Source organism: Microcaecilia unicolor, chromosome 11, assembly GCF_901765095.1.
Source record: "Microcaecilia unicolor chromosome 11, aMicUni1.1, whole genome shotgun sequence".
NCBI classification, from domain to species: domain Eukaryota; kingdom Metazoa; phylum Chordata; class Amphibia; order Gymnophiona; family Siphonopidae; genus Microcaecilia; species Microcaecilia unicolor.
Window position 1 is genome coordinate 59712261 of NC_044041.1, and position 23329 is coordinate 59735589.

At 43.0% G+C, this 23329-nt stretch overlaps 1 protein-coding gene across 2 annotated transcripts in view; it reads left to right on the top strand.

Annotated features, from left to right (window-relative positions):
* CABIN1 (calcineurin binding protein 1) overlaps nucleotides 1–23329 on the top strand; it is a 267407-nt gene that overhangs the window by 865 nt on the left and 243213 nt on the right. For both annotated transcript variants that reach the window (XM_030218338.1, XM_030218339.1), the window contains exon 2: nucleotides 17741–17804. In XM_030218338.1, the coding sequence (XP_030074198.1) occupies nucleotides 17802–17804 (3 nt within the window). In that variant the 5' untranslated portion in view covers nucleotides 17741–17801. The remainder of the gene's footprint in view (nucleotides 1–17740; nucleotides 17805–23329) is intronic.

A 23329-nucleotide genomic window follows, 5' to 3' on the forward strand; every position in this document is an offset into this window, starting at 1 on the left:
ATGGGCTGTGTTGGTGCTAGCATGGCTTAGTAAATAGGGGGAGTAAGGTGGATGTGTTTCAGAATAACATATTCAACATATGTGAACAAATTGCTACATTTGGGGCCCTGTTTATAAAGGTGAGCTAGCATTTTTAGCATGTACACACCCATAGGAATATTATAGGCATGTGCATTATTCGTGTGCAATAATATTTAGCATGCACTAAAAATGCTAGCATGCCTTTGTAAACAGGGCGCTTAGGGTTTTTATGTCTGTGATTGACATGTTAAAAATAAAATAGGACCAGTTTTCTTTCATTTCTGTTGGCCACTTAGAACCTGTTGTCAGGTCTAAATAATTCATCTTTCTTTCTAATGTTCAACATCAGCCTTGAAATCTTTAAAGACTGATCTAGCAGAATCTATTTCTGCTGTAACAAATAAGCTTTTTGCATAAGGTTGTTTATCCACATCCTTAAAAAGGGTTTATTTACAAGTCCTCAAAGGAAAGGTTGTTGACCCATGTAGACCTATGTTATCATTATTGTTTTTATCTAGTTATTGAGAAGGTGATAATAAATCAGCTACAAGATTGTTGCTAAAGAACGTGTTTTGGATTTATTTTGGTGGGTTCCATACTAAACATGACACTGAAATATGACAAGGCTTTGCGTTTGGCTATGTCCTATATGTTTTTGCAGATATACCTGTAGCATTTGACACAGTGAATCATGCAAGGTTGCTGAAGCATTTAGTTGTAATTGTGATGAGGTATAGTCTTGAGCTGGTTTGCATCCTTCCTTATAGATATAGGGCCCTGTTTACTAAGGTGCACTAGCGTTTATAGCATGCATTAGCGCTAGAGACACCTATAGGAATATATGGGGAATCTAGCATTAGCGCATGCTAAAAATGCTAGTGTGCCTGCAATGCAGCTTACTAAAGGCCCATAGGGAACAAGCTCATATCCTTGATGAGTGTTTTTCATGGTTTACTATAAGCACTGGAGAGCTTCAAGGATCAACTTCTTTTTTTTGTTTTTTTGCATTGTTATTCAGCATCTACTTACGACCAGTTTGCTTTTTGGTTTGTGAGTTTCATATAGAATTTATCTTGATGGTTTTCTATGTTTTTTTGTGCTGACCACTACTAGCACACTGCAGGAGACCTTGCAGTATGTGAAAGTTGTGCTTGAAGACTTTTGATTCCCTAATGACTTCTAATAAGCTTTATTTAAATGTACAGGAAACTGAGATTGTTTCTAAGTGCCTCCTCTACCTCTCATTTTCTACTGAATTTACTATTGTTGCTGGGAGAATACAGGTTTCTACATCCTTGAGAAATCTAGGAATTATAATTGATCCTGGATTGATTGTGAAGGATCATTTGAGTCAAATGGTAAAAAATGGTAAAATTAGTTTTCTGTTAGATTAAAATGTTGCGTCTGTTGCAATCTTATTTGAGCTTTGATAATCTACATACAATTTTCAGCCCTTGATCATGTTCTACTTGGACTGTGGTAATGGCCTATTATTAGGTCTTCCTGACTCAGCTCTGTAGCCTGCACAAAATATAGCAGCACAGATTTTGTTAGGGATTAATTGATTTGAACATGTATAATTTATTGCTTATGTTGTACTGTTTGCCAGCTGTGCGACATATTCAATTCAAAATCATTATTTTAGTTAAGAAAGCATTAAATAATGAAGCTATGGGCTCCTTAGGACCCAAACTGGTGAGCTGTATTGGAAACTGGTTGACCGACAGGCAGCAGAGGATGGTGGTAAATGGATTCGGATTGGAGGAAAGGAAGGTGAGCAGTGGAGTGCCTCAGGGGTCGGTACTGGGGCTGATTCTGTTTAATATATTTGTGAGAGACATTGCTAAAGGATTAGAAGGAAAAGTTTGCCTTTTTGCAGATGGCGCGGAGATAGCCAATAGAGTGGATACCCTGGAGGGAGTAGAAACCATGAGAGGGGTCCCCAATCATTAGAAGAATGCTCGAAGGTCTGACAGTTAAAGTCTTATTCCAAGATGTGCAGAGTGATGCAGTTGGGGTTCAGAAATACAAAAAAGATGTACCGGATTGGAGGGGAGAGATTGGTAAGTTTGGCTCAGGAGAGGGACCTCAGGGCAAGGGTTTCTGAAGATCTCAAGGTGACAAAACAGTGCATGAAATAGTGCGACAAGGCAGTGGCTGTGACCATAAGGATGCTAGGCTACATAGAGAAAGGTATAACCAGCAGAAGAAAGGAGGTGTTGATGCCCTGTACAAGTTGTTGGTGAGGCACCACTTGGAGTATTGTGTTCAGTTTCAGAGGCCTTATCTCACTAAGGATGTAAAAAGTCTTGAAGTGTTTCAGAGAAAAGCGACTAAAATGGTAGGAGGTTTACGTAGCAAGACATATGAGAAGAGACATATTGACCTAAACATGTATACCTTGGAGGAAAGGAGAACTAGGAGTGGACATGATACAGACGTTTAAATATTTGAAAGGTAGAACCAGAGGGCATGAATTGAGGTTGAAAGGGGACCGACTCAGAACTAATGTCAAGAAGTATTTTTTCACTGAGGGTGGTAGTAGATACCTGGCATGCCCTCCTGCGGGAGATGATAGAGATGAAAACGGTAATGGAATTAAAAAATGCATGGGACAGACACAAAAGAATCCTATTTAGAAGGATCGGATCCAAAGAAGCTTTGCGGAGATTAAGTAGGAAAGCTGGTGCTGAGCAGATTTCTATGGTCTGTGCCTTGATTGAGGCTGAATAGATTTGGATGGGCTGGAGCGGAGCTATTCAAGGGCTTTGACAACAACTTCAGAAATTTTAGATCAAGGCCAGTGCTGGACAGACTTCTACGTTCTATGCCCTAAAAATGGCAAGGATAAATCAAGATTATGTATACATATGATGTATCACTTCAAACCATATGCAATGAGTTTATTTTATTGGGCAGACTGGATGGACCATACAGGTCTTTATCTGCCATCATCTACTATGTTACTTTCACAAAGCTGCACTAGCGATTCCGGTGCAACAAAACCCATTCAGTTCCTCGTGCGGCAAATGCAACAAAGCCCATTCAATTCTTCTGGGCTTCGTCGTAATTGCTACGCCGGAATCGCTGGTGCAGCTTTGTAAAAGGAGCCCTATGTTAGCTGTCGCAACACTGCTGTGACTGCATCAGCCTTTCTAGTTTACTAAGATCAGAGTACTGTTGGTGCTAGTTGGGTACATCCAGTAAAGAAGTCCACTTAATAGAACCCATTCCAGTTGCAGGCCCAGTTTTATAGAATACTGTTCCAGTTAGTCATTTTGATAACTAATGTATTTGACACAGTTTTGAATTATCTGACAGTTTGTTAGTCACAGATTTCTGTGATATTGTTTTTACTCCAGGAACTATTTTCACAGTTTTGAATCAACTAAGCAGCCCTTTTACAAAAGGGTGTTAAGCCCTAACTCGCACTTGGTGCATGGGAAAATGTGTTTTGCAGTAATTTTGCCTTCACTGCACGCTAAACGTGCATTAATGAATTTTCAAAAATATTTTTTGGAAGGGGTTGCGCCATGGGCGGGGAATGTGTGTGTGTGTCTGTGTTCACCGGCTATTGCATTCCTATTAACGTTCACTAACTATCACAGAGCCACTGTAATGGAAAAATTAGCACAGGACCTGAAAAAAAAAAAGAAACCCTATTTTAGGTCAGCATTAAAAATGGGCTTAGTGCTGGAAAGTCCTGTTTTAAAATGTGTTATACTCATTTTCTAATGCATTTTAGTAGCATGTTGTGTTGTGATGTGAACGTTCCAAGTTTATTTTGGATTTACTATACTACTGATCAGGAGAACCATCTAAGCTGTGTACAAAACTAAAAGGGTACATAGTATAGTAGATAGAAAAGTAACATGGAGGAAAGAAGGAGGCGGGCATGATATAGGAAAAAAGAGAAGGGGACAGTGAGTCAGGAGGAAAGGAGGCATTAGCTGTTTCTGGCAGGTTCCACTAGGGGAAGGGAAGGTGCCCTGCGTGTTTAAGTATAATCGTCTGTAAAGTGTTTTGTTTTTTAACTGTGATCATGCATATTTCGTTGTAACCCAATGTGACTTGTGGGAATGGTGGACTATATGTAAGTAAATAAGTAAACTGATTATATTTCATTAAGTAATTGTTGATGTCATTGTTTATGCCAAATAAGGACAGACACTTGGATGTCTTTGCCAACTGTGGAGGTCCTGAAGAAGGTCCCACTGTAACCCTGCAGGTATTGTTTGTTGTACAGCTTTCAAAGAAAAAGTACTTTTGAGGTCTGATGCAAAGTTCTTTGTTAAAAGTACGTATGGACTTTGCAACTCCTTGCAGGCATTAGAAAATTGCCTCTTCTTTTGATGTCAGACTACAATGTTTGTGGAAACATGAGAGCCGCTATTGAAGCATTTCAAGAACACAGTGACTGCATCCCTCCTTTTATGTGATGCTGTATTGATTGCACTGTGCTTTGCATTTATATCTACTTTCAGCTTTTAGTACGTTTCTGTATCTGTCTTGATTTGAAGATTAAAGTTTCAGTGCTGGAGTTAGCAGTTAAAGTATTAAAATGAAGCCCTCAGTTATGTGCCTGTATAAAGAGTTACAAAAGTCTAAAAAGAATCAAAAGATTGCACTGCCTGGAAAAGTGTGATGAAAATGAGCATGACAGCTTAAATTTTCAAACACAAAACCTTTGTTTAATTGGCAAAATATAAATGAGTAATAAACCAGACTTTCTTGATAAGCATTTGAAAAATAAACTAAAAAAAACATTTCTGACATAGTATATATTTACTGACAGTAATTGGTCAGAAAAACTTTTGAGATATTAGTCCCATGTGAATTGAGTTGGTAATAAACCAGACTGACATGTGACGACTAATATTTGTTGCCTTTACTGGATGAGGTTTTTTTGGCTGCAACACCTAATGGACATGATGACAAATATAGGCCAAGTTGAAATATATTCTTTTTGGTGTTCTATGGCTTTATGCTCAAGGACTGTACACTTAAAACGCCATCGACTCATCATGGAGTCGGAGGAGGCAAGATGGCGATTTGAGAGGAAGTAGTGTCTGAGCTCCTGAAACCTGACGCAGTTACCTGAGAGAGCAGCACTTTCCCCACGAGAATTCATGGGGGAAAAGGAAGGGGAAAACGGGAATTCAGCCCTCCTCCGATCCTGGAAGCCCGGCTCTCCGGCAGCAAACGTTGGAGAAGTACGGCGTCCAGACAAGCAAAACACCAGTACCTGCGACGATGGGGTCCATAACTGGTCTATCGGACCACAGCATAGAGGCGGCGTCACTTAGTCCGCCTCCAACCACAGCTCCTTCGACCCGGAAGTATTCGCTCTCTATTGGAGGGGCAGCTACTGCAATCAACCGAAGTGTTCCCTGCACTAGCAACCGGAGGAGGCCCCGTGGAAGCGTCGACCCCAGAGAAGTTAGCGTCTACAGGTTTAGGTACAGAGAGCCCTGCACTTACTCCTGTCCTTGTGGCACCTTCCGTGGAAAGCGATGAAAGAATAAAACCAGCTGTGATAACGCTTGAATTGCTGTGGGATGCCATACAGGGGATGAACACCAGCCTTACTAAGGTGACTACTTCTATAAAAGAAGAAATTGTGGGTTTAAAACAAACTCAAGAGCAGCTGTGTGGGAAAATACAAGAAAATCAAGGGAAAACTGAAGTACTGGGAGGAGAGCTCAAGAAATTACAAGAATTGACAGGAACTTTGGAGAAAGATAGAGATACCCTAGCTAGGAAGCTGGAGTACTTGGATAATCAGGGGAGGAGAAATAATCTAAGATTTCTTAATTTTTCGAAATCTCCTTTAATCCCTGCTAACTACTACTACTACTACTTAACATTTCTAAAGCGCTACTAGGGTTACGCAGCGCTGTACAATTTAACATAGAAGGACAATCCCTGCTCAAAGAGCTTATAATCTAAAGGACGCGTGAGCAGCCAGACTGATAGGGGCAGTCAAATTGTTAATCCCTGCTAAAAGACATGCTTAAAAAATCCTTTGGTGAAATTCTAGGAATTCCAGTGGAGGGCTTTCCGCCCATCACTGGTGCTCGTTATATATCTGGAATTACATCTCAACCCCTGATTTCTCAAACTCATCCTGATTTGAATTTGACCGAGGTCCTTGAAAGTTAATTGGAGATGGTTACCTAGCGCACAACTCTCCTGGTGACATTCACTCTTGAGTTAGACAGAAACACCATCTTTAAATTGTATTTTAGGCATATGAATGCACTTTTTTTTTGAGCCAAGATTCAGATATTTCCCGATCTTAATAAAGAAACTCAAAAGCGTAGACGAGAATTCCTGGTGTTAAAACTGCGAATTCTTGCATTATTTGGGACTTTTGTCCTAAAATATCCATGTAGAAGTTTAATGTCTTTTGAAGGAGCTAATTATATGTTCCTTGACCCCAGAAAAATGCAAACATATATAGAATCTAAAGAGCAAAGTAAGACTGATGCTCAGACCTGAGGCCCCACTTTGAATATACTGTTATATCGGCTAGCAAGTAATTAGGGTTTTCTTCCTCTTAGTAGAGTAGATTATACTCAATCATTTTTGTTTCCTCTTATTTTTGTTTTTCCTAGTTTCTTGCCTCATAGTGTGGTGTTGATTGTGGTCAGTATAGTAACAGTATTTCGTATGAAGTTGTAGTAAGCTTAATATATTTTCTGAATCAATTACATTTTTGAAATGGATGTAAAATTGTAAAATCATAAATAAATAAATAAACACCATCGACTCTCCCATATTGTTTTTTTCTTTGTACCCAGCCTTTCATCCTTGTGCTTACGATTGCCCTCCATATCTGTCTTTCATGATTTTGTAAAAGCAGCCCATACCCTCATCATTTAATGCTTTCTTAACTAAAATAATGATTTTGAACTGAATATGTCACACAACTGGCTGGCTCCATCCTTTTTGCTGGTAGGCCGTTTCAAGCCTTGTTGTTCTCTTTGATTCTTACAAGATCACTACACCCAGGCCCCTTTCCAAGTATTACTACCAACTGTTGTAATCCATATAGCCACCAAAATTGTTGAAGCTGTTGTTCAAGGCATGTAGCTCTCCATGTTCATTGATGTTTGGCTTTTAACTGTAGCTGCTCTGCAGTTACTCCAGCCTTCATAGAAGCTCAGTGTAGCTATACCACTGTCATTATGGTTGTAACAACGAGGTTTTCTCAGTGGTTGTTACATTTAGGTTACCTAAATCCATTTTTCATGTTGGAAACCTTATGCAGTCATACCACTGTTCTCTCTCCCCTCCTCTAGTCCTCTTATTGCAGAACATGACAAAGATGAATATATCAATATAAATCTTACATTCAAGAGATGAAATATACAGTTATTCCAAGATATCCATTTCTAACGTTTATCCACACTTTTCCCCAGATTCTATATAGGTCATCCAAAGTTGGGTGTGTAACTTTGGACTCCCAGGGCAGATGTGTGTACAAAATAATTAATGAGGCATCAACAATCATTAATTGGCATCAGTTTGGCATGTGCGTATCTGCCCTAGGCACTATTCTGTAATATGTACATCTAAATTTTCTAGCTTGCAACTCTATTACTACTACTATTTAGCATTTCTATAGCGCTACAAAGCGTACGCAGCGCTGCACAAACATAGAAGAAAGACAGTCCCTGCTCAAAGAGCTTACAATCTAATAGTCAAAAATAAAGCAAGCAAATCAATTAATGTGAAGTGGAAAGAGGAGAGGGTAGGTGGGACGAGTGGTTACAAGTCAAAAGCAATGTTAAAGAGGTGGGCTTTCAATCTAGATTTAAAAATGGTCAGGGATGGGGCAAGATGTAGGGGCTCAGGAAGTCTATTCCAGGCGTAGGGTGCAGCGAGACAGAAGGAGCGAAGTCTGGAGTTGGCAGTAGTGGAGAAGGGAACAGATAAGAAGGATTTATCCATGGAACAGAGTGCACGGGAAGGGGTGTAGGGGAGGATGAGTGGAGAGATACTCGGGAGCAGCAGAGTGAGTACATTTATAGGTTAGTAGAAGAAGTTTGAACAGGATGCGAAAACGGATAGGGAGCCAGTGAAGCGACTTGAGGAGAGGGGTAGTATGAGTAAAGTGACCCTGGCGGAAGACGAGACGGGCAGCAGAGTTTTGAACCGACTGGAGAGGGGAGAGGTGACTAAGTGGGAGGCCAGCAAGAAGCAGATTGCAGTAGTCCAAACGAGAGGTGACAAGGGTGTGGATGAGGGTTTTGGTAGAGTGCTCGGAAAGAAAGGGGCAGATTTTATGGATGTTGTAAAGAAAGAAACAACAGGTCTTGGCGATCTGCTGGATATGAGTAGAGAAGGAGAGAGAAGAGTCAAAGATGACCCCAAGGTTTCGAGCTGAGGAGACAGGGAGAATGAGAGAGCCATCAACAGAAATAGAAAACGGAGGGAGCGGGGGAGGTGGGTTTAGGGGGAAAAATGAGAAGCTCGGTTTTGGTCATATTTAATTTCAGGTGGCGTTGAGACATCCAGACAGCAATGTCAGACAAGCACGCTGAAACTTTGGTTTGGATGCAAGGTGAGATATCAGGGGTAGAAAGGTAGATTTGGGAGTCATCAGTATAGAGATGGTAGAAAAAGCCATGGGATGAGATTAATGAACCAAGGGAAGAAGTGTAGATAGAAAAGAGGAGGGGACCAAGAACAGAACCCCTGAGGTACGCCGACAGGCAGAGGGATAGAAGTAGAAGAGGATCCACCAGAGTGAACACTAAAGGTGCGGAGGGAGAGGTAGGAAGAGAACCAGGAAAGGACAGAGCCCTGGAATCCAAGTGAGGACAGGGTATCAAGGAGTATGCTGTGATCGACAGTGTCAAAAGCAGCGGAAAGATCAAGAAGAATGAGGATGGAATAGAGACCTGGATTTAGCCAGTAATAGGTCATTGGAGACTTTAGTAAGCGCAGTTTCGGTTGAGTGGAGAGGGCGAAAACCAGATTGTAGTGGGTCAAGAATAGCATGTGAGGAGAGAAACTCAAGGCAGCGGTGGTGGACAGCATGCTCAAGTAATTTGGAGAGAAAAGGGCGGAGGGAGATGGGTCGGTAATTAGAGGGACAAGTAGGGTCGAGTGAAGACTTCTTAAGGAGAAGTGTGACCACAGCATGTTTAAAGGCAGCAGGGACAGTCGCAGTGGAAAGCGAGAGGTTGAGAATGTGACAGATAAAAGGAATAAGAGCAGGAGAGATGGCATTTAAGAAGGTGGGTGGGAATGGGATCGGAGGAACAGGTGGTACATTTTGAGGAAGAAAGGAGAAGTGTAGTTTCCTCAATAGTAACTTCAGGAAAGGGGAAAGGGAACTCAAAGGAGTGTGGCCATGGGAGGGGCATGGACTCATCGGGGGAGGGGGGGGCAGCATTCCCAGAAGTTAGGTGACATGTAAAAGAATACTTTCAATTGCACGTCCAAGTGCCATAAATTAGGTGCCAACATTTACATCAGGTTTTGACAGACGTAAATGCTGATGCCCAAAGTTAGGCGCCAAATCTGTGCTAAGATAGGGTTCTATAAGGGGCACACGCCCTTTATAGAATTGTATCTTAACGCAGATCTTCACAGTGCCACTTAATGAATCTGGCTCTGTCTCCTTTCTCCCCTGCCCTGTACCCTTTATATCCCACCATTCTCTATTAGTTTGTATGTGTGTCTTCTTGGCCTTATGATGTTTCATGTGTCTTCATTTGAATCATGTGGCACTTTGGCTGGTAGTGGAGAGCTGGAATTTTAGTCACTTAGTTGACTAAGAGAGCTTAGCTGAGAAGTTTCGCTGTTGGGTACTGCTTCTGGTAACCGACCCAGACCCCTTGCCAGGGCTATAATCTTCAAATGCCTATATTGTCCCACAAAGAGACTCGCCCTATGTGCATACTTTCATGTTGATCAAGAATGGGCAAATTTATAGTGGTGTGATGTAGTTAATGGGTTTTAGAATATTAGATTGACCAATTCGGACCATCAGCGAAAGATTATTAGTGGCTTTCCTTCTCGCTGCGAAATGTACTGTAGCAAAGGATTGGAATGCAGCCACTCCCCTGTTGGTGGGAGTGTGGCTAGCCAAACTGAAATTTGCGGTTATAATGGAAAAGCTCACATCTTACCGGAAATGCACTACTCATTTTGGTCAAAGCAGTCTTGTATATTACAATTTAAAGCTCTCTCTTCATTTGTCCCAGGGTTTCACCCCATCATCTGCTCTATTTGTATTCTTTATGTATCCTTTGGATACGATATTTATGTCTTTGAATTTTTAAATTCACCTGTATGTTGACAACATTCAGTTGGTCATTCCTCTGAAGATGAATGTGGAGGAGAGATTGGATTGGATTTTATGAATTTGATATACCACTTAGTACGGAATGTGTTATAGCGGTGTACAATAAAACAATTCACAATAAAACATTTCAAAATACAATAAAAACATCTTCAAACAAAAAATATATAGTGAATCAGTATTTGATATCAGTAACAATTCCAAAACCTAACAAATTTTAAAATGAATCCTGTATATACCTGTTTGGCAATCAGAGTAATTATTTTAACACTAGTATTAAATGATCCATTTTCCTCAACTCCCCACAAAATCCAGACCGTAGTGTTTTGAACTGTAATCAGTACTCTGTGGTCCTCCTGCATAAATCGCATTACAGTAATCTCATGGAGGAAGAATGACTGTTTTCATAAGGATGGCACATAAAAATGCCACAAACAAGTTAGTTTCCCTTGACAAGATATTCCTTCTTCACTTTCTTCCATCCCTTACAATTCAGTTCCCCGCTCTCTTTCTTCCATCTCCTCTCCAATCATTTAGAAGCTTGCTTCATTTGTATACCACACAGCTCTGAGTGTCGATCTCCAGTCCTTGGGCTGGGTGATCAATGTGCCAAAGTGTCATCTTGTGCCATCACAGTCTCTGGATACCTGGGGGTGATTTTTGACACAGGGACTGTGTCCCTGCCAGAAACGCACAGGCTGCGTCTCCATGGGCACGGGATTATACCAGATGTTGGGGTCCATGGCAGCTACATTGGATGTGGTGCTGTGGACCAGGAGTCACATGAGGTCCATTCAGTTGTTTCTACTCAAGCGATGGTCTCCCCTGTCAGGAGATTATCAAGCCCGCATGCCATGGTTGCTACAGGCCAGGTTGTCAATGCAATGGTGGTTGACACCGTAAAATATCCAGAAGGGTTTTTTTCCCTTGGTGACACCAGACTTGGGTGGTCATGACGACAGACGCTTGCCTCAACGGTTGGGGAGCTTATTGTCGGGGACAGGTGACCCAAGTATCTTGATCCCCGGTGGAGGCGTCCTGGTCGATCAACCAGTTGGAGCTCAGGGCGATTTGTCTGGGAGTTTCTGGGCATACTGCAGGGGTGCCTTGTGTGCTTGCTGTCAGCCAGTGTGACAGCGGTAGCATATGTAAATATACAGGGGGGAACGATGACCATCTACTCTCTGGCGAGAGAGATGGAACTGCTCTGCCTATGGGCAGAAAGACATCTTGCTGTGCTTCCATATTGCGGGATCAACAAATGTGCAGGTGGACTTTCTCGGTTGGTTTAATTATTATATTTTTTCAGTAGAATTCAACAGTTGAATTGTTTGGAGAGTATCTATTTATCATTATATACTTCATTTATTTTTTCATGTATTTCTATTTTACTATATATACATTTTTTAGATTCCATATATCTTACTCTTTAAGACATCTAAAATTTATGTTTTTTGATTCATTTTTATCAGCATCTCTAAGTAAGGATTTTATCATCTATTTAAATATAATGACTAGGAGAGAAATACTACCATGTTCGTTTCACTTTCGTACACCATTATTTCATTAGTAGATTCATGCCTTTTATAATTGGAGACGGTTTAGTTTTGAATTTTGGCGCCAAATAGAAGTGACGTCATTTCAGGCTCTGGTATATATGTTTGGGCATCAGCGTTATGTTTTTTTCGGTTTTTACTTTTCGCCACTTTACTTGGGAGACTTGTGCATTGGCGGATTGGACGCGGTATGTGGTCTAATTTCTCACATTCAGCTTTACATTAGAAGTAATCATGTCACAGTTTGTTTCTGTTTTTATTAGGCTAAAATTCCTTTTTTTACTGGTTTTCTTTATTTTTCGCTTTTAAAGTGACACGCCTATTGCGTTTTATTTATTTTTTTATTTTTATATTCAACAAGCATGCTTATCTCGTCAGCGTTTTTTTTTGCGGCATTCATTTGATTTTATAGGAAGATGTAAGATTAGAATTTTTTCATGTGGGAGTATACCACAGCAGGCGTAATATATATATATTTTTATTTTAGTTCAAGCCAATCTTCATAGCGATTTTATAGTGGTGTTTCTACATATCCACTTTTTTATGTGGATACGTTATGTCGAAATAAATAGATACTTTTTTTTACATTATTGGGAGCCAAATGAGTTCATATCAGATTCAGTTGAGCTTCTTTTTGCGTCAGCATTCATCTCGTAATTAATAGGATTATGCAAGATCGGACACATACCTCTAGCATGTATATATATATTTTTTTCTTTAGTGCAACTTTGACATTACTTTCAACCTCTTCTCCCCTATTTCTATGCATATATTTTGTTTAATTTTGTATTGTGGCTATATAGAATCAGTGACTTTGCAGCTATGCGTTTAGTGCACATAATGTAATACTGAATAGCTCACAGTTGTATATATTCCACACCGTGGGTATATATACTCAGTTAATGCTAAATAAGTTTAGATTGAAATATATACATACTTTTTTCACTTTATCTGGAGCCAAATAAGTTTATATCATATTTAGTTGAGCTATTTTTCGTGTCAGCATTCATCTCATGATTTATAGGATAATTTATAGGATAATGCAAGATCGGGCACATACCCCTAGTATTAATGATATTTTTATATTACCCTATATTTTTTTCCTTAGTGCATCTTTGACATTGCATACATGTTTGTTCCATTTCGGATCATGGCTATATAGGATCAGAGACTTTGTAGCTATACGCTCAGTGCACATAATGTGGTTATATATAATTGATGTTTTTGCGACTGTATATTCAGTTAATATTTAACAGGTCATAGTTTTGTACATTTACATCATGGCTATATGTGTTCTTAAGTATTATATACATAACTAAAGAGCCTTTTTTAAAATGTATTATTATTTTTATATTATCATTTTCTATGATCTTTGTATTTCATTATAATTTTTATTTGCTCTGATTATTTTTTTTATTATTTGGTTATTATTAATCGGTTTTTTTATTTTTATCTTTATATTTTTTTCAATATGGTTTTTTGGATTCTGTCATTTATTTTTGATTTTTGTTTTATTTTTTTATTTTTTCTGAAATCCATGTCGAATCTTCCATATGTGACAGTATCAAAAATAATTTGCTCCTCTTTATGGCATACATGAAAACAGTATTTTTATATGTTTTTTCTGTATCTAGCAAAAATTTTATGTGACATCCTTTTATTTAAAGTTTTACATGCACGTCCTTTTTATATTGATTGTTTTGGTATTTATGTAACATAATTTGGGCTTCATGGTTATTTATTTGTTTATATTTATATATTTACACATTTTGATCATTATATTTTTTATTGTAAATATCTTTGTCAATAGATAATTTGACTGTGAGTCATCTGTTTTACCAGTTTTTTTTGCATCAAAGGTCGATAGGTACGTTCCTTTTAGTATGTGTTTGTTTATTTTACTTTGCGGGTATTACATTTTTTATTAATATTTTAATTTTTTTACATGTTTTATTTCTGACCATTTTCTTTATGTATTAATAGAATATATGTGTTTTTGATTATTATGTTTGTTTATTCATAGACCCCTGACGCAGGCCTTTACGGCTGAAACACGATTCGTGTCGGGTCGTTTTATTGATTTAAATAAAGACCTTGTTTGGGAAACATCATTTGTGAGAGGACTTCTTTTGGATCCACAGTTTGTATATTTGTCTTCCGTTTCTCCTGTGGAGAGATCACCTTCTGTAGGTGTTGGCTTTGAGGGAATACAGAAAACCATTCCAGAGTAGTTAATAAAGGTTCATGACACTGGATCCCATTTCTGGCTCTGATTGAGATGGAAGCCTAAAGGAGCAAACGGAAACTGTCAGACCCTCCCCCAATGTATCAAATTAAATTAGGGAGAAAATGCAAAGTGTGAATGTCTCCTGCCAGTGGCGATACCTTGCTTCAAACATACGGTGCATTCTCGCTATCAGCATGTTCGGTATTCACGAATTTGCTTATTCATGGTAAATAAAGTGTAACCCATTTTGGCTATTTATTATTTGCATAGTGTAGTACAAATGCAAATGAAAGTGTGTTCCCATGAGGGAGAAGATGTTCATAGAGCTGTATGTACTGTACTTCCTTGTCATCAAGCAGATGAATCCATTACGAGTGGGTTGTATCCATCAACCAGCAGGGGGAGATAGAGAGCACTGAAAAACCTCATGGCCAGCTAGCTCCATCTGCCTCTTCAGTATTCTCTATCTCCACAGCAGGGTGGTTGCAGCTTGTTCAAGCTCCTTCAGAAAATCTGCCTGGGGTGGCTCCTGTGCTTTTGCCAGTTGTAACAGGGGTGTTGTGGCTGATGGTGCCCACTTTAAAGGCAAATAGGTTAGCCCTTTCCCTGCCTTACCCGGCCCCCGATGCGGAAGTAGACAAATAGGCAAGCCCTATCCCTGTCTTTGCCCACGCTGTGGATGCAGGCACATAGGTTCGCCCTTTCCCTGCCTTTCCCACGCTACTGATCCTCCAGAGTTGGAAATTTACCTCTTTCGCTGTTGCCTCAAACTTTCCTCACAGTGTTAAAAAAAAAAAAAAAAAGTTGTGTCGCGCTTTGGTGCTGCGATCCCAGAAAAGAGGTTTTCTTCTGATTGTGCAGCATGACCGGAGCTCGGAGACTCGGTCTGGTGAGGTAAGAGCATTTTGTAGCTCCTCCAGGGAGGACCCGCGTTCAGGACGATTTGGGCGCAAATCCGCCATTTGAATTCCGCTGCTTTGGGCGATGGCTGCTGAGAAAGTTAAGCGCTGTTCCGTATGTGGCAAGCGCAAATCTGCAGCGGCACTCTGTAAGGCGTGCTTTTCAGACGGTAGAGCCGGCCCGAGCATGGAGAGCGATGTTTCTTCCCGCTCCGTGGAGCTGGCAGTGGGCGCCATTTTGGATCAGCATGGCGCGACCCCCACTGAGGCGGAGGGGTTTGAGCCTGGAGGGGCGCCTCGTCTAGAGGCTAATAAAAGAGCTGTTTCCCCCGGACTGGTACCGGGAGGCCAGGGTGAGCCATTTTCCCCTGAATTTGTTTTATTGCTGCATAATGCATACATATTAAAAAGAGCTCTTCTGCAGGGGTCCCCTGCGGCCCTGCTTTCTGTATCCCCTCCAGTGGAGTCTGGCCTTGGATTACCGTCAGGCGCGTTTTCCCCTGACAGATGGCTGCAAGACAAGCGCAGAAGGGTGGATTCCCCTTCAAGAGAGTGGCGCGCCCCCCCCCCCCCCCCCGTGGTCGGGATGTGAGGACTCTGAGGGGTCTGGCAGGCCTTCGTGGTCCGGAGAGCCAGAAGAAGGTGCAGGATTGCCACCGGATCCAGATGATCCTTCCGCGGTGAGGATTTTCTACCGCGATGAGCTGCCAGCGTTTATTACTGATGCCTTGCAGGTCCTCTCTATAGAAGATCCTGGGAGTACTGAGACCTCCTCCGGTAATCCGAGGATGGCAAGTACTAAGAAGCCTGCTCGAGCCTTTCCTTTGCATGACTCCATCCAAGAGCTTATCACGGTTCAATGGGCTGACCCCGAGGGGCCTTTGAAAGTCGTCAGGGCTATGGGGCAATTATGCCCTCTAAGTGAGGAGCATTTGGTGCGCCTAGCAGTGCCTAAAGTGGATGCCCTAGTCACGGCTGTGGCAAAGAAAACTACCCTCCCAGTGGAAGGAGGAGTTGCCCTGAAGGACATGCAGGACCGTCGCCTGGAGGCAGCTATGAAACGGTCCTTTGAAATTTCAGACCTATCCTTATGGGCGTCTGCATGCAGCTGCTACGCTGCCCGAGCCTGCCTCGCTTGGTTACAACAGGCAGTGGAACAGCCCGGAGATGGAGCGGTGCCCCTTACGGAGGTGGCACCGCGGATGGAGTCAGCCTTGTCTTTTTTGGCTGACGCCCTTTATGATCTGGTCAGAGCTTCGGCTAAACAGATGGCTGTAGCGGTGGTGGCTCGCCGTCTTCTGTGGCTACGGCATTGGGCAGCTGACATGGGGAAAGCCCGTAATGGATCTTATGGCGTTTCACCTAAACCAACCTATTTTTTCTGCCCTCCTTTTCTAAAGAGGAGTTTCCAGAAGCCTATGGGCAGTTGCACCTTCTGGATGTGCGAAGGGCTCTGTTGCAATATCTGCGCATGTCAAATGCCTTCAGGACCTCTGACCATCTTTTTGTTCTTTTGTCAGGTCCGCGCAGAGGGTCTCCAGCGTCTAAGGCCACTATAGCCCGTTGGCTCAAAGAAGCGATCTTTTCAGCATATCAGCTATCTGGCCGGCCTCCGCCTGAAGCCTTTAAGGCACATTCCACAAGAGCGATTTTCTCTTCTTGGGCTGAAACTGGAGCACTCTCTTTTCAAGAGATATGTAGTGCAGCTACTTGGGCTTTGAAGCTCTCTTTTGCCCAACATTACAGGCTGGACGTGGCTGCCAGGAGAGACGTGTATTTTGGAGCACAAGTGCTGGTGCGTGGTGTGGCTTGTTCCCACCCTATCTAGGGATTGCTTTGATACATCCCACTCATAATGGATTCATCTGCTTGATGACAAGGAAGGGAAAATTAGGTTCTTACCTTGGTAATTTTCTTTCCTTTATTCATAGCAGATGAATCCATGAGCCCTCCCTCATTATGTGATTCATGTTACTTTTATGTTCAGTTTTTTCCTGTAGATATGTTCCCTCATTGGGAGAAGTTGGAAAACAGTCTTCAGGATTTCTGTTCAGTTACAGGAGGATGAGTTCATTCCCTCCAGGAGGATGAGTTCATTCCCTCCTTTGAATTATAGCTCCAGTTTTGGGGTGTTCATCCGCTGTGAGGAAAGTTCATGTTATTATGCTTTGCGGTGTTACACTGCTTTGGAAGCTTCAAATACTGAAGAGGCAGATGGAGCTAGCTGGCCATGAGGCACTATGGTTTTTCAGTGCTCTCTATCTCCCCCTGCTGGTTGATGGACACAACCCACTCGTAATGGATTCATCTGCTATGACTAAAGGAAAGAAAATTACCAGGTAAGAACCTAATTTTCCCTTTTATAAAAAACAATGTATAAAATACATTTATAAAATGCACAATATAATAAGTAAGCTGTTCTTTACAAGAAGGCTACATGAAATGATGAGTTTATGGTGTTCACTGTGCACTTTTGCTACCTAACTGGGTCACACAGGAACCTAACCCCCGTTTTTGCCATAGGATCAGCGGTTCCATATTTGTGTTTTCAATATTCACAGGGTTTTCTAGGAAGCTAACCCCATCAAATGGCGAGAACGCACTGTAGCATGAACGTAGAAACATTTCCAAATGATATCTACTATAACCGATCAAGAAGTGAGTGATAATCTTGTGCCAGCTTGAAATGGGCCAGTTTTCTAACTTGTGTTTCTTTCAGAATCGTTGGATCTGCTCTGCTCTTCCACTGTGGTTGCAGGCTGTTTTGGACCTCTCCAAACATGGTAAGCAACATTCAAGTCCTGAGATGGCTTCAGAACAAGGTTTGTTACTGCAAGTGAATGAGGCCCTCTTAAAGATTATATATGTTCTAAAGGAGAAGTTAATTCTTAGTAAGTTTGAGCAATCTACATGAATTTTTGGAGTTGAAGTAGATAGCCTATTGACATTTTCTACTTATGTCAAATTAATAGTACAAAGATCATTCTGTACTATGAGAAAGTTAAGAACTATTCTCAAATTTTTGGGTTTTGACGAATTTAGGCTGTTGGTTCAAGCATTATTATTGCGTAAACTAGACTATTGTAATATTGCATTTGTCTGCTGTTCAAAGATGTTGGTAAAAAGAGTGCAGTTATTGCAAAATACTGTTGCACATTTGATATTTATGGTCTCCAGGTTTGAATCAGTCACTCCCCTTTTAAGAAAGTTGCAGTGGCTTCCAATTGAGGCAGGGGCTCAATTTAACTTTTTTAGTTTTGTATTGAAGATACTGGATGGGTTAGTCCTGTTTTATTTGGTTAATTGGGCAAATTTACTTCATGCAACTTGTTCTTATAAATTGCATAACTTAATGTTGCTTCAGTTTCCTTCAATTAAGCAACTCATATATAAATCTATCAGGTTGTTGTATTATGGAATAAGTTACCTGAGGATATTTGTGTTAAATCAGACTCCATCTTCAAAATAAATTGATATGTTGTAAGTTATTATTTTATACTAATATAATCTTTGATCTGGATCTAAATTCTGGTATATATCAGTTATATTTACCAGTACTTTAGATCCAGAACAAAAAATGTAAAGCCTTATATCAGTTGAAGTCAGACAATAAAAAAATAGAAGCGTTGGAAGTTGAAGGTTTGATGTACCAATTCTACAGCCCTTCTAATAGCATGTAAATTACAACAGCATTAGATAGAGTAAGCAGACAGAAAAAAAATAGTTCTCGATGCTGTGCTAATATGCTGAAGTTTGCTGCATTGTGAATAAAATGTCAGTTTTCCTGTCCAGTCATTTAAATTTGACTCAAATGCTTAGGGGGTCTTTTCCTAAAACTTAGCTTCCATAGCGTCCCTTCAGATCAATCCAGAGACTTGTGGGTTATGCCCCTCCTCCAGCAGGTTAGATAGAGAGAACTCTGAAGTTTCCCTCTAGAGGGCATGTGCAGCCTGCCTAACTTCAGTATTCTCTCTATCTAGCATGTAGAAGGACATACTGTGCAGCTCTGGATTCCAAAGCTCCTATCCTGTTCCCTCGGGGGTGTTGAGCTTTTGGTGGGGTTGAGGTGCAGAGGCAAATTTGGGATACACCTGGTGGTGCAGGTCCCTACCCTTCTCCCCCTGACAAGCGGACAAATTTGATGAAAGGTGGTCTCCTGCCTCTTTTTAAAAAAAAAAAAAAAAAAACTCCTTTCATTCGACGGCAGTGCCCTCTACAAGCACTAAGTATTTACAGTGCTAGAAGAATAGCCGTTCAGCGTTCTTTGAATGTGAGCAGTGCTGACAGCAGCTTGTAAGTAGAGTTTCGCCTTACTATGTCGGTTCCCTCGGAGTCGGTGAAATGCTGTTCGCGCTGCGGAGCGCGCAGGTCAGCGTCGGGGTTTTGTGAGATGTGTTCAGTAGATCTAGAGAAGTCGGGTGCCAAAGTTACTGACCGCGAGTTGAGCCCCGCGGCCCCGCAGCGAGGTGAGGCGAGTTTGGCGGGAAGTGTCGGTATCGGGTCGGCGCGTGCCTCCGCCATTTTCTCTCTCCAGCCTGACAGGCCAGAAGCAGGGCGAGCCTCGGTAGATGGAATCGCAGTTCCGGAGGCTAGCGCAGGTACGGGGGCGGAGACGCCAGCGGTATCGGGCTTTTCTCCGGCTTTTGTTTTGTTAATGCATGAGGCTTTTTTGTTGCGCTCTGAGGCAGACCGACAGCCGGCAGCCATTTTAACAGCGCAAGCGGGTTTAGACTCGCAGCCACCTAAGAGGTCTCGTGTTGATTTTGAGCACCCCATTCCTGAGGATTTCGCTCAATCAGATTTGGAGGGTGAAGTGGAATCGCTGGATTCAAATCCGGAGGAGCTGGAAGAAGGGGAGATACCACCAGCTGAGGGTGATGACCCCACAGCGGCCAGGCTCTTTTAAAGAGAGGAGCTCTATGCGCTTATTGTCCAAGCTCTGCAAATTTTGGACCTTTCCGCTCCTGAGCCTTCGTTTCCGGTTCCGGTTAGTACCTCGATAATGTCAGGTACTAGAGCGCCCCCGAAATCTTTTTACATTCACGAGGCTATGCAGGTCTTGATTCGGGCTCAGTGGGAAACTCCTGAGGCTTCTTTGCGGGTGGCTCGTGCTATGGGCAAGCTTTGTCCATTACGGCAAGAGGATTTGGACTCTTTGAGGATGCCAGTAGTGGATTCTTTAATTACGGCTGTTACCAAGAAGACCGCTTTGCCAGTAGAAGGCGGTTCGGCTTTTCGAGATCCTCAAGAAAAGAAGCTTGAGGCATCGGTGAAGTCTTCCTTTGAAGTGGCCGCGTTGCTTTTGCAGGCTTCCGTGTCTGGGTCCTATGTGGCTAGAGCATGTCTCTCCTGGGTACAGAAAGCGGCATCGCCGGATGACCTGATTGAATTCCTTCCTATGTTGGAGTCAGGTTTGGCATATTTAGCTGATCTTCTGTATGATATTCTTAGAGCGTCAGCTAAAGGCGTTTCTTTGGCGGTCTCGGCTAGGCGCTGGATCTGGTTGAAACATTGGGCTGCTGATCTTCCTTCTAAATCCCGCTTAGTGCGCTTACCTTTTAAGGGAAGGCTTCTGTTTGGTCAGGAACTAGAACAGATTGTTAAGGACTTGGGAGAGTCCAAGGGTCGTCTCCCTGAGGATAAATCCAAGAACCAAGGGAGACCGTTTCGACCACGTTTTAAGGAAGCAAAGAAATATAGACCTGGTAGGGTCTCCGGTTTTTCCAAGCCCCGTTTTTCTCAGAAGCAGCAGCAGCCCTTTCGTCAGGACCGTAAGCTTCCGCACGCAGCTCCAAGAGGTCAGCCTGGGGCCAGAGGTCCGCAATGATGGGGCCCTGGTCCAGTCCTCTCCGCCCATAGGAGGACGGCTGTCCGACTTTGGAGAGGAATGGGCCAGGGTAACTTCAAACGAATGGGTGCTGAGCGTTATACGAAAGGGGTACAAACTCGAATTTGCGCGTCCTCTCGCAGACAGCTTTTTAGAGTCTCCGTGCAAGTCTGCGGTAAAATCGGCGGCGGTAAAGGACACCTTGGCAGAGTTACTTCGTCTGGGGGCAGTAGTTCCTGTGCCGGGTGACGAGGTGTGTCAGGGACGTTACTCGATTTACTTTGTAGTGCCAAAGAAAGAGGAAGCCTTTCGGCCTGTATTGGACCTCAAAGCGGTCAACAAAGCCCTAAGGATTCAGCATTTTCGCATGGAAACCCTCCGATTGGTGTTGGCAGCGGTTCAGCCCAGAGAGTTTTTAACAGCTCTCGATCTCAAGGAAGCTTACTTGCATATTCCCATCTGGCCTCCTCATCAAAGATTTCTGCGGTTCGCAATAATGGGTCAGCATTTCCAGTTCAGAGCCATGCTGTTTGGACTAGCCACGGCTCCTCGTACGTTCTCCAAGGTGATGGTGGTCGTGGCGGCCTATTTAAGAACCAAGGGCTTACAGGTTCACCCTTATCTTGACGACTGGTTGATTCGAGCCCCATCTTACACAGAGAGTGTGCAAGCCACTCAGCAGATGATAGCTCTGTTACAATCGTTAGGTTGGGTAATAAATTTTCGAAAGAGCCATCTTGTCCTGACTCAGACTTTGGAATATTTGGGGGTGAGGCTAGACACCGCCCAGGGCAGAGTATTTCTACCGGATCAGCGTAGTTTGAAACTGGAGAATCAAGTGTTGTCCATTCTTCAGAAGCCAGCGCCAAGAGCTTGAGATTATGTACAACTTCTCGGGTCCATGGCGGCGACGATAGAGGTTGTCCCATGGGCTCGGAGTCACATGCGGCCTCTCCAATGGCATCTTCTCAGCCAGTGGTCTCCTCTGTCCGAGGATTACTCGATTCGGCTTCCATGGACTCCGCATCCTCGTTTTGCTCTTCGATGGTGGCTCAAACCGGACAATTTGATCCGAGGAATGCCTCTGTACACACCCAATTGGTGTGTGGTAACAATGGATGCCAGTTTGTTGGGTTGGGGGGCTCATTGTTGCAGTCATACAGCTCAGGGGACTTGGTCGCAACAGGAAGCAAAACTGCAGATCAATCTTCTCGAGCTCCGGGCAATCCGGTTGGCCCTAGTGGAGTTCGAGGATCTTTTAACAGGTCAACCAGTCCGAGTCCTCTCCGACAACGCAACGGCAGTGGCGTATGTCAATCGGCAGGGAGGCACAAGAAGTGCTCCTCTAGCGAAGGAGACAGCAGTGATATGTCAGTGGGCAGAGAAAAGGTTGCCGCTGTTGTCGGCGGCTCACATAGCGGGATCCCTGAATGTTCAAGCAGACTTTCTCAGTCGGAACCGCTTGGATGCAGGAGAGTGGGTTCTATCCCAGACTGCCTTTTGTCAGATTGTGGATTGCTGGGGGCAACCGGTAATGGATCTGATGGCTCGCTCCTCCAACACCAAGGCGGTCTGGTTTTTCAGCAGGACCAGAGAGGTCGGTTCTGAGGGTGTAGACGCTTTGCTTCAACAGTGGCCGATGGAACTTCTTTATGTCTTTCCTCCGTGGCCGATGATAGGTCGGACGGTGGGCAAAATAGCGCGACATCCGGGTCCGGTGATTCTAGTGGCTCCGGATTGGCCACGGCGTCCATGGTATGCGGATATGATTCAACTTCTAATAGACGAGCCGTTCCATCTCGCCCCTCAGGCGGATCTGCTCTCGCAGGGCCCAGTGATCAAACAGAATTCCGCTCAATTTCGGCTTACGGCCTGGCTATTGAAAGGTCGCGGCTGAGACGTAAGGGTTACCCGGAAGACGTTATTTCTACCATGTTGCATGCACGTAAGCGGTCAACTTCGACAGCGTATGCGAGAGTTTGGAGAACATTTGTTTCCTGGTGTAACGCGGCTGGAGTTTCTCCTCAATCGGCTCCCTTATCTTCCATTTTGGCCTTTTTACAGCAGGAGATGGAAAAAGAATTGTCTCTTAACACTCTGAAAGTGCAGGTGGCGGCGTTAGCCTGCTTTAGGGGTCGCTTGGGAAGCACTCTTTGGCCTCTCATCCAGACGTGACGCGTTTTTTGAAGGGAGTTGGTCGCTTATGGCCCCCTCGAGCTCCACTAGTGCCGACATGGAATTTGAACTTGGTTCTGCGGGCTTTACAACGGCCTCCATTTGAACCTCTCAGGAAGTCGTCATTGAAGGATATTACGCTGAAGACGGTCTTTCTTGTAGCCATGGCATCGGCTAGGAGGATTTCGGAGCTTCAGGTGCTTTCTTGCCGGGATCCCTTTCTTCATTTTTCGGAGGCAGGGGTTTCGGTTCGGCCAGTTCCTTCTTTTCTGCCTAAGGTGGTTACACGTTTTCAGCTTAACCAGG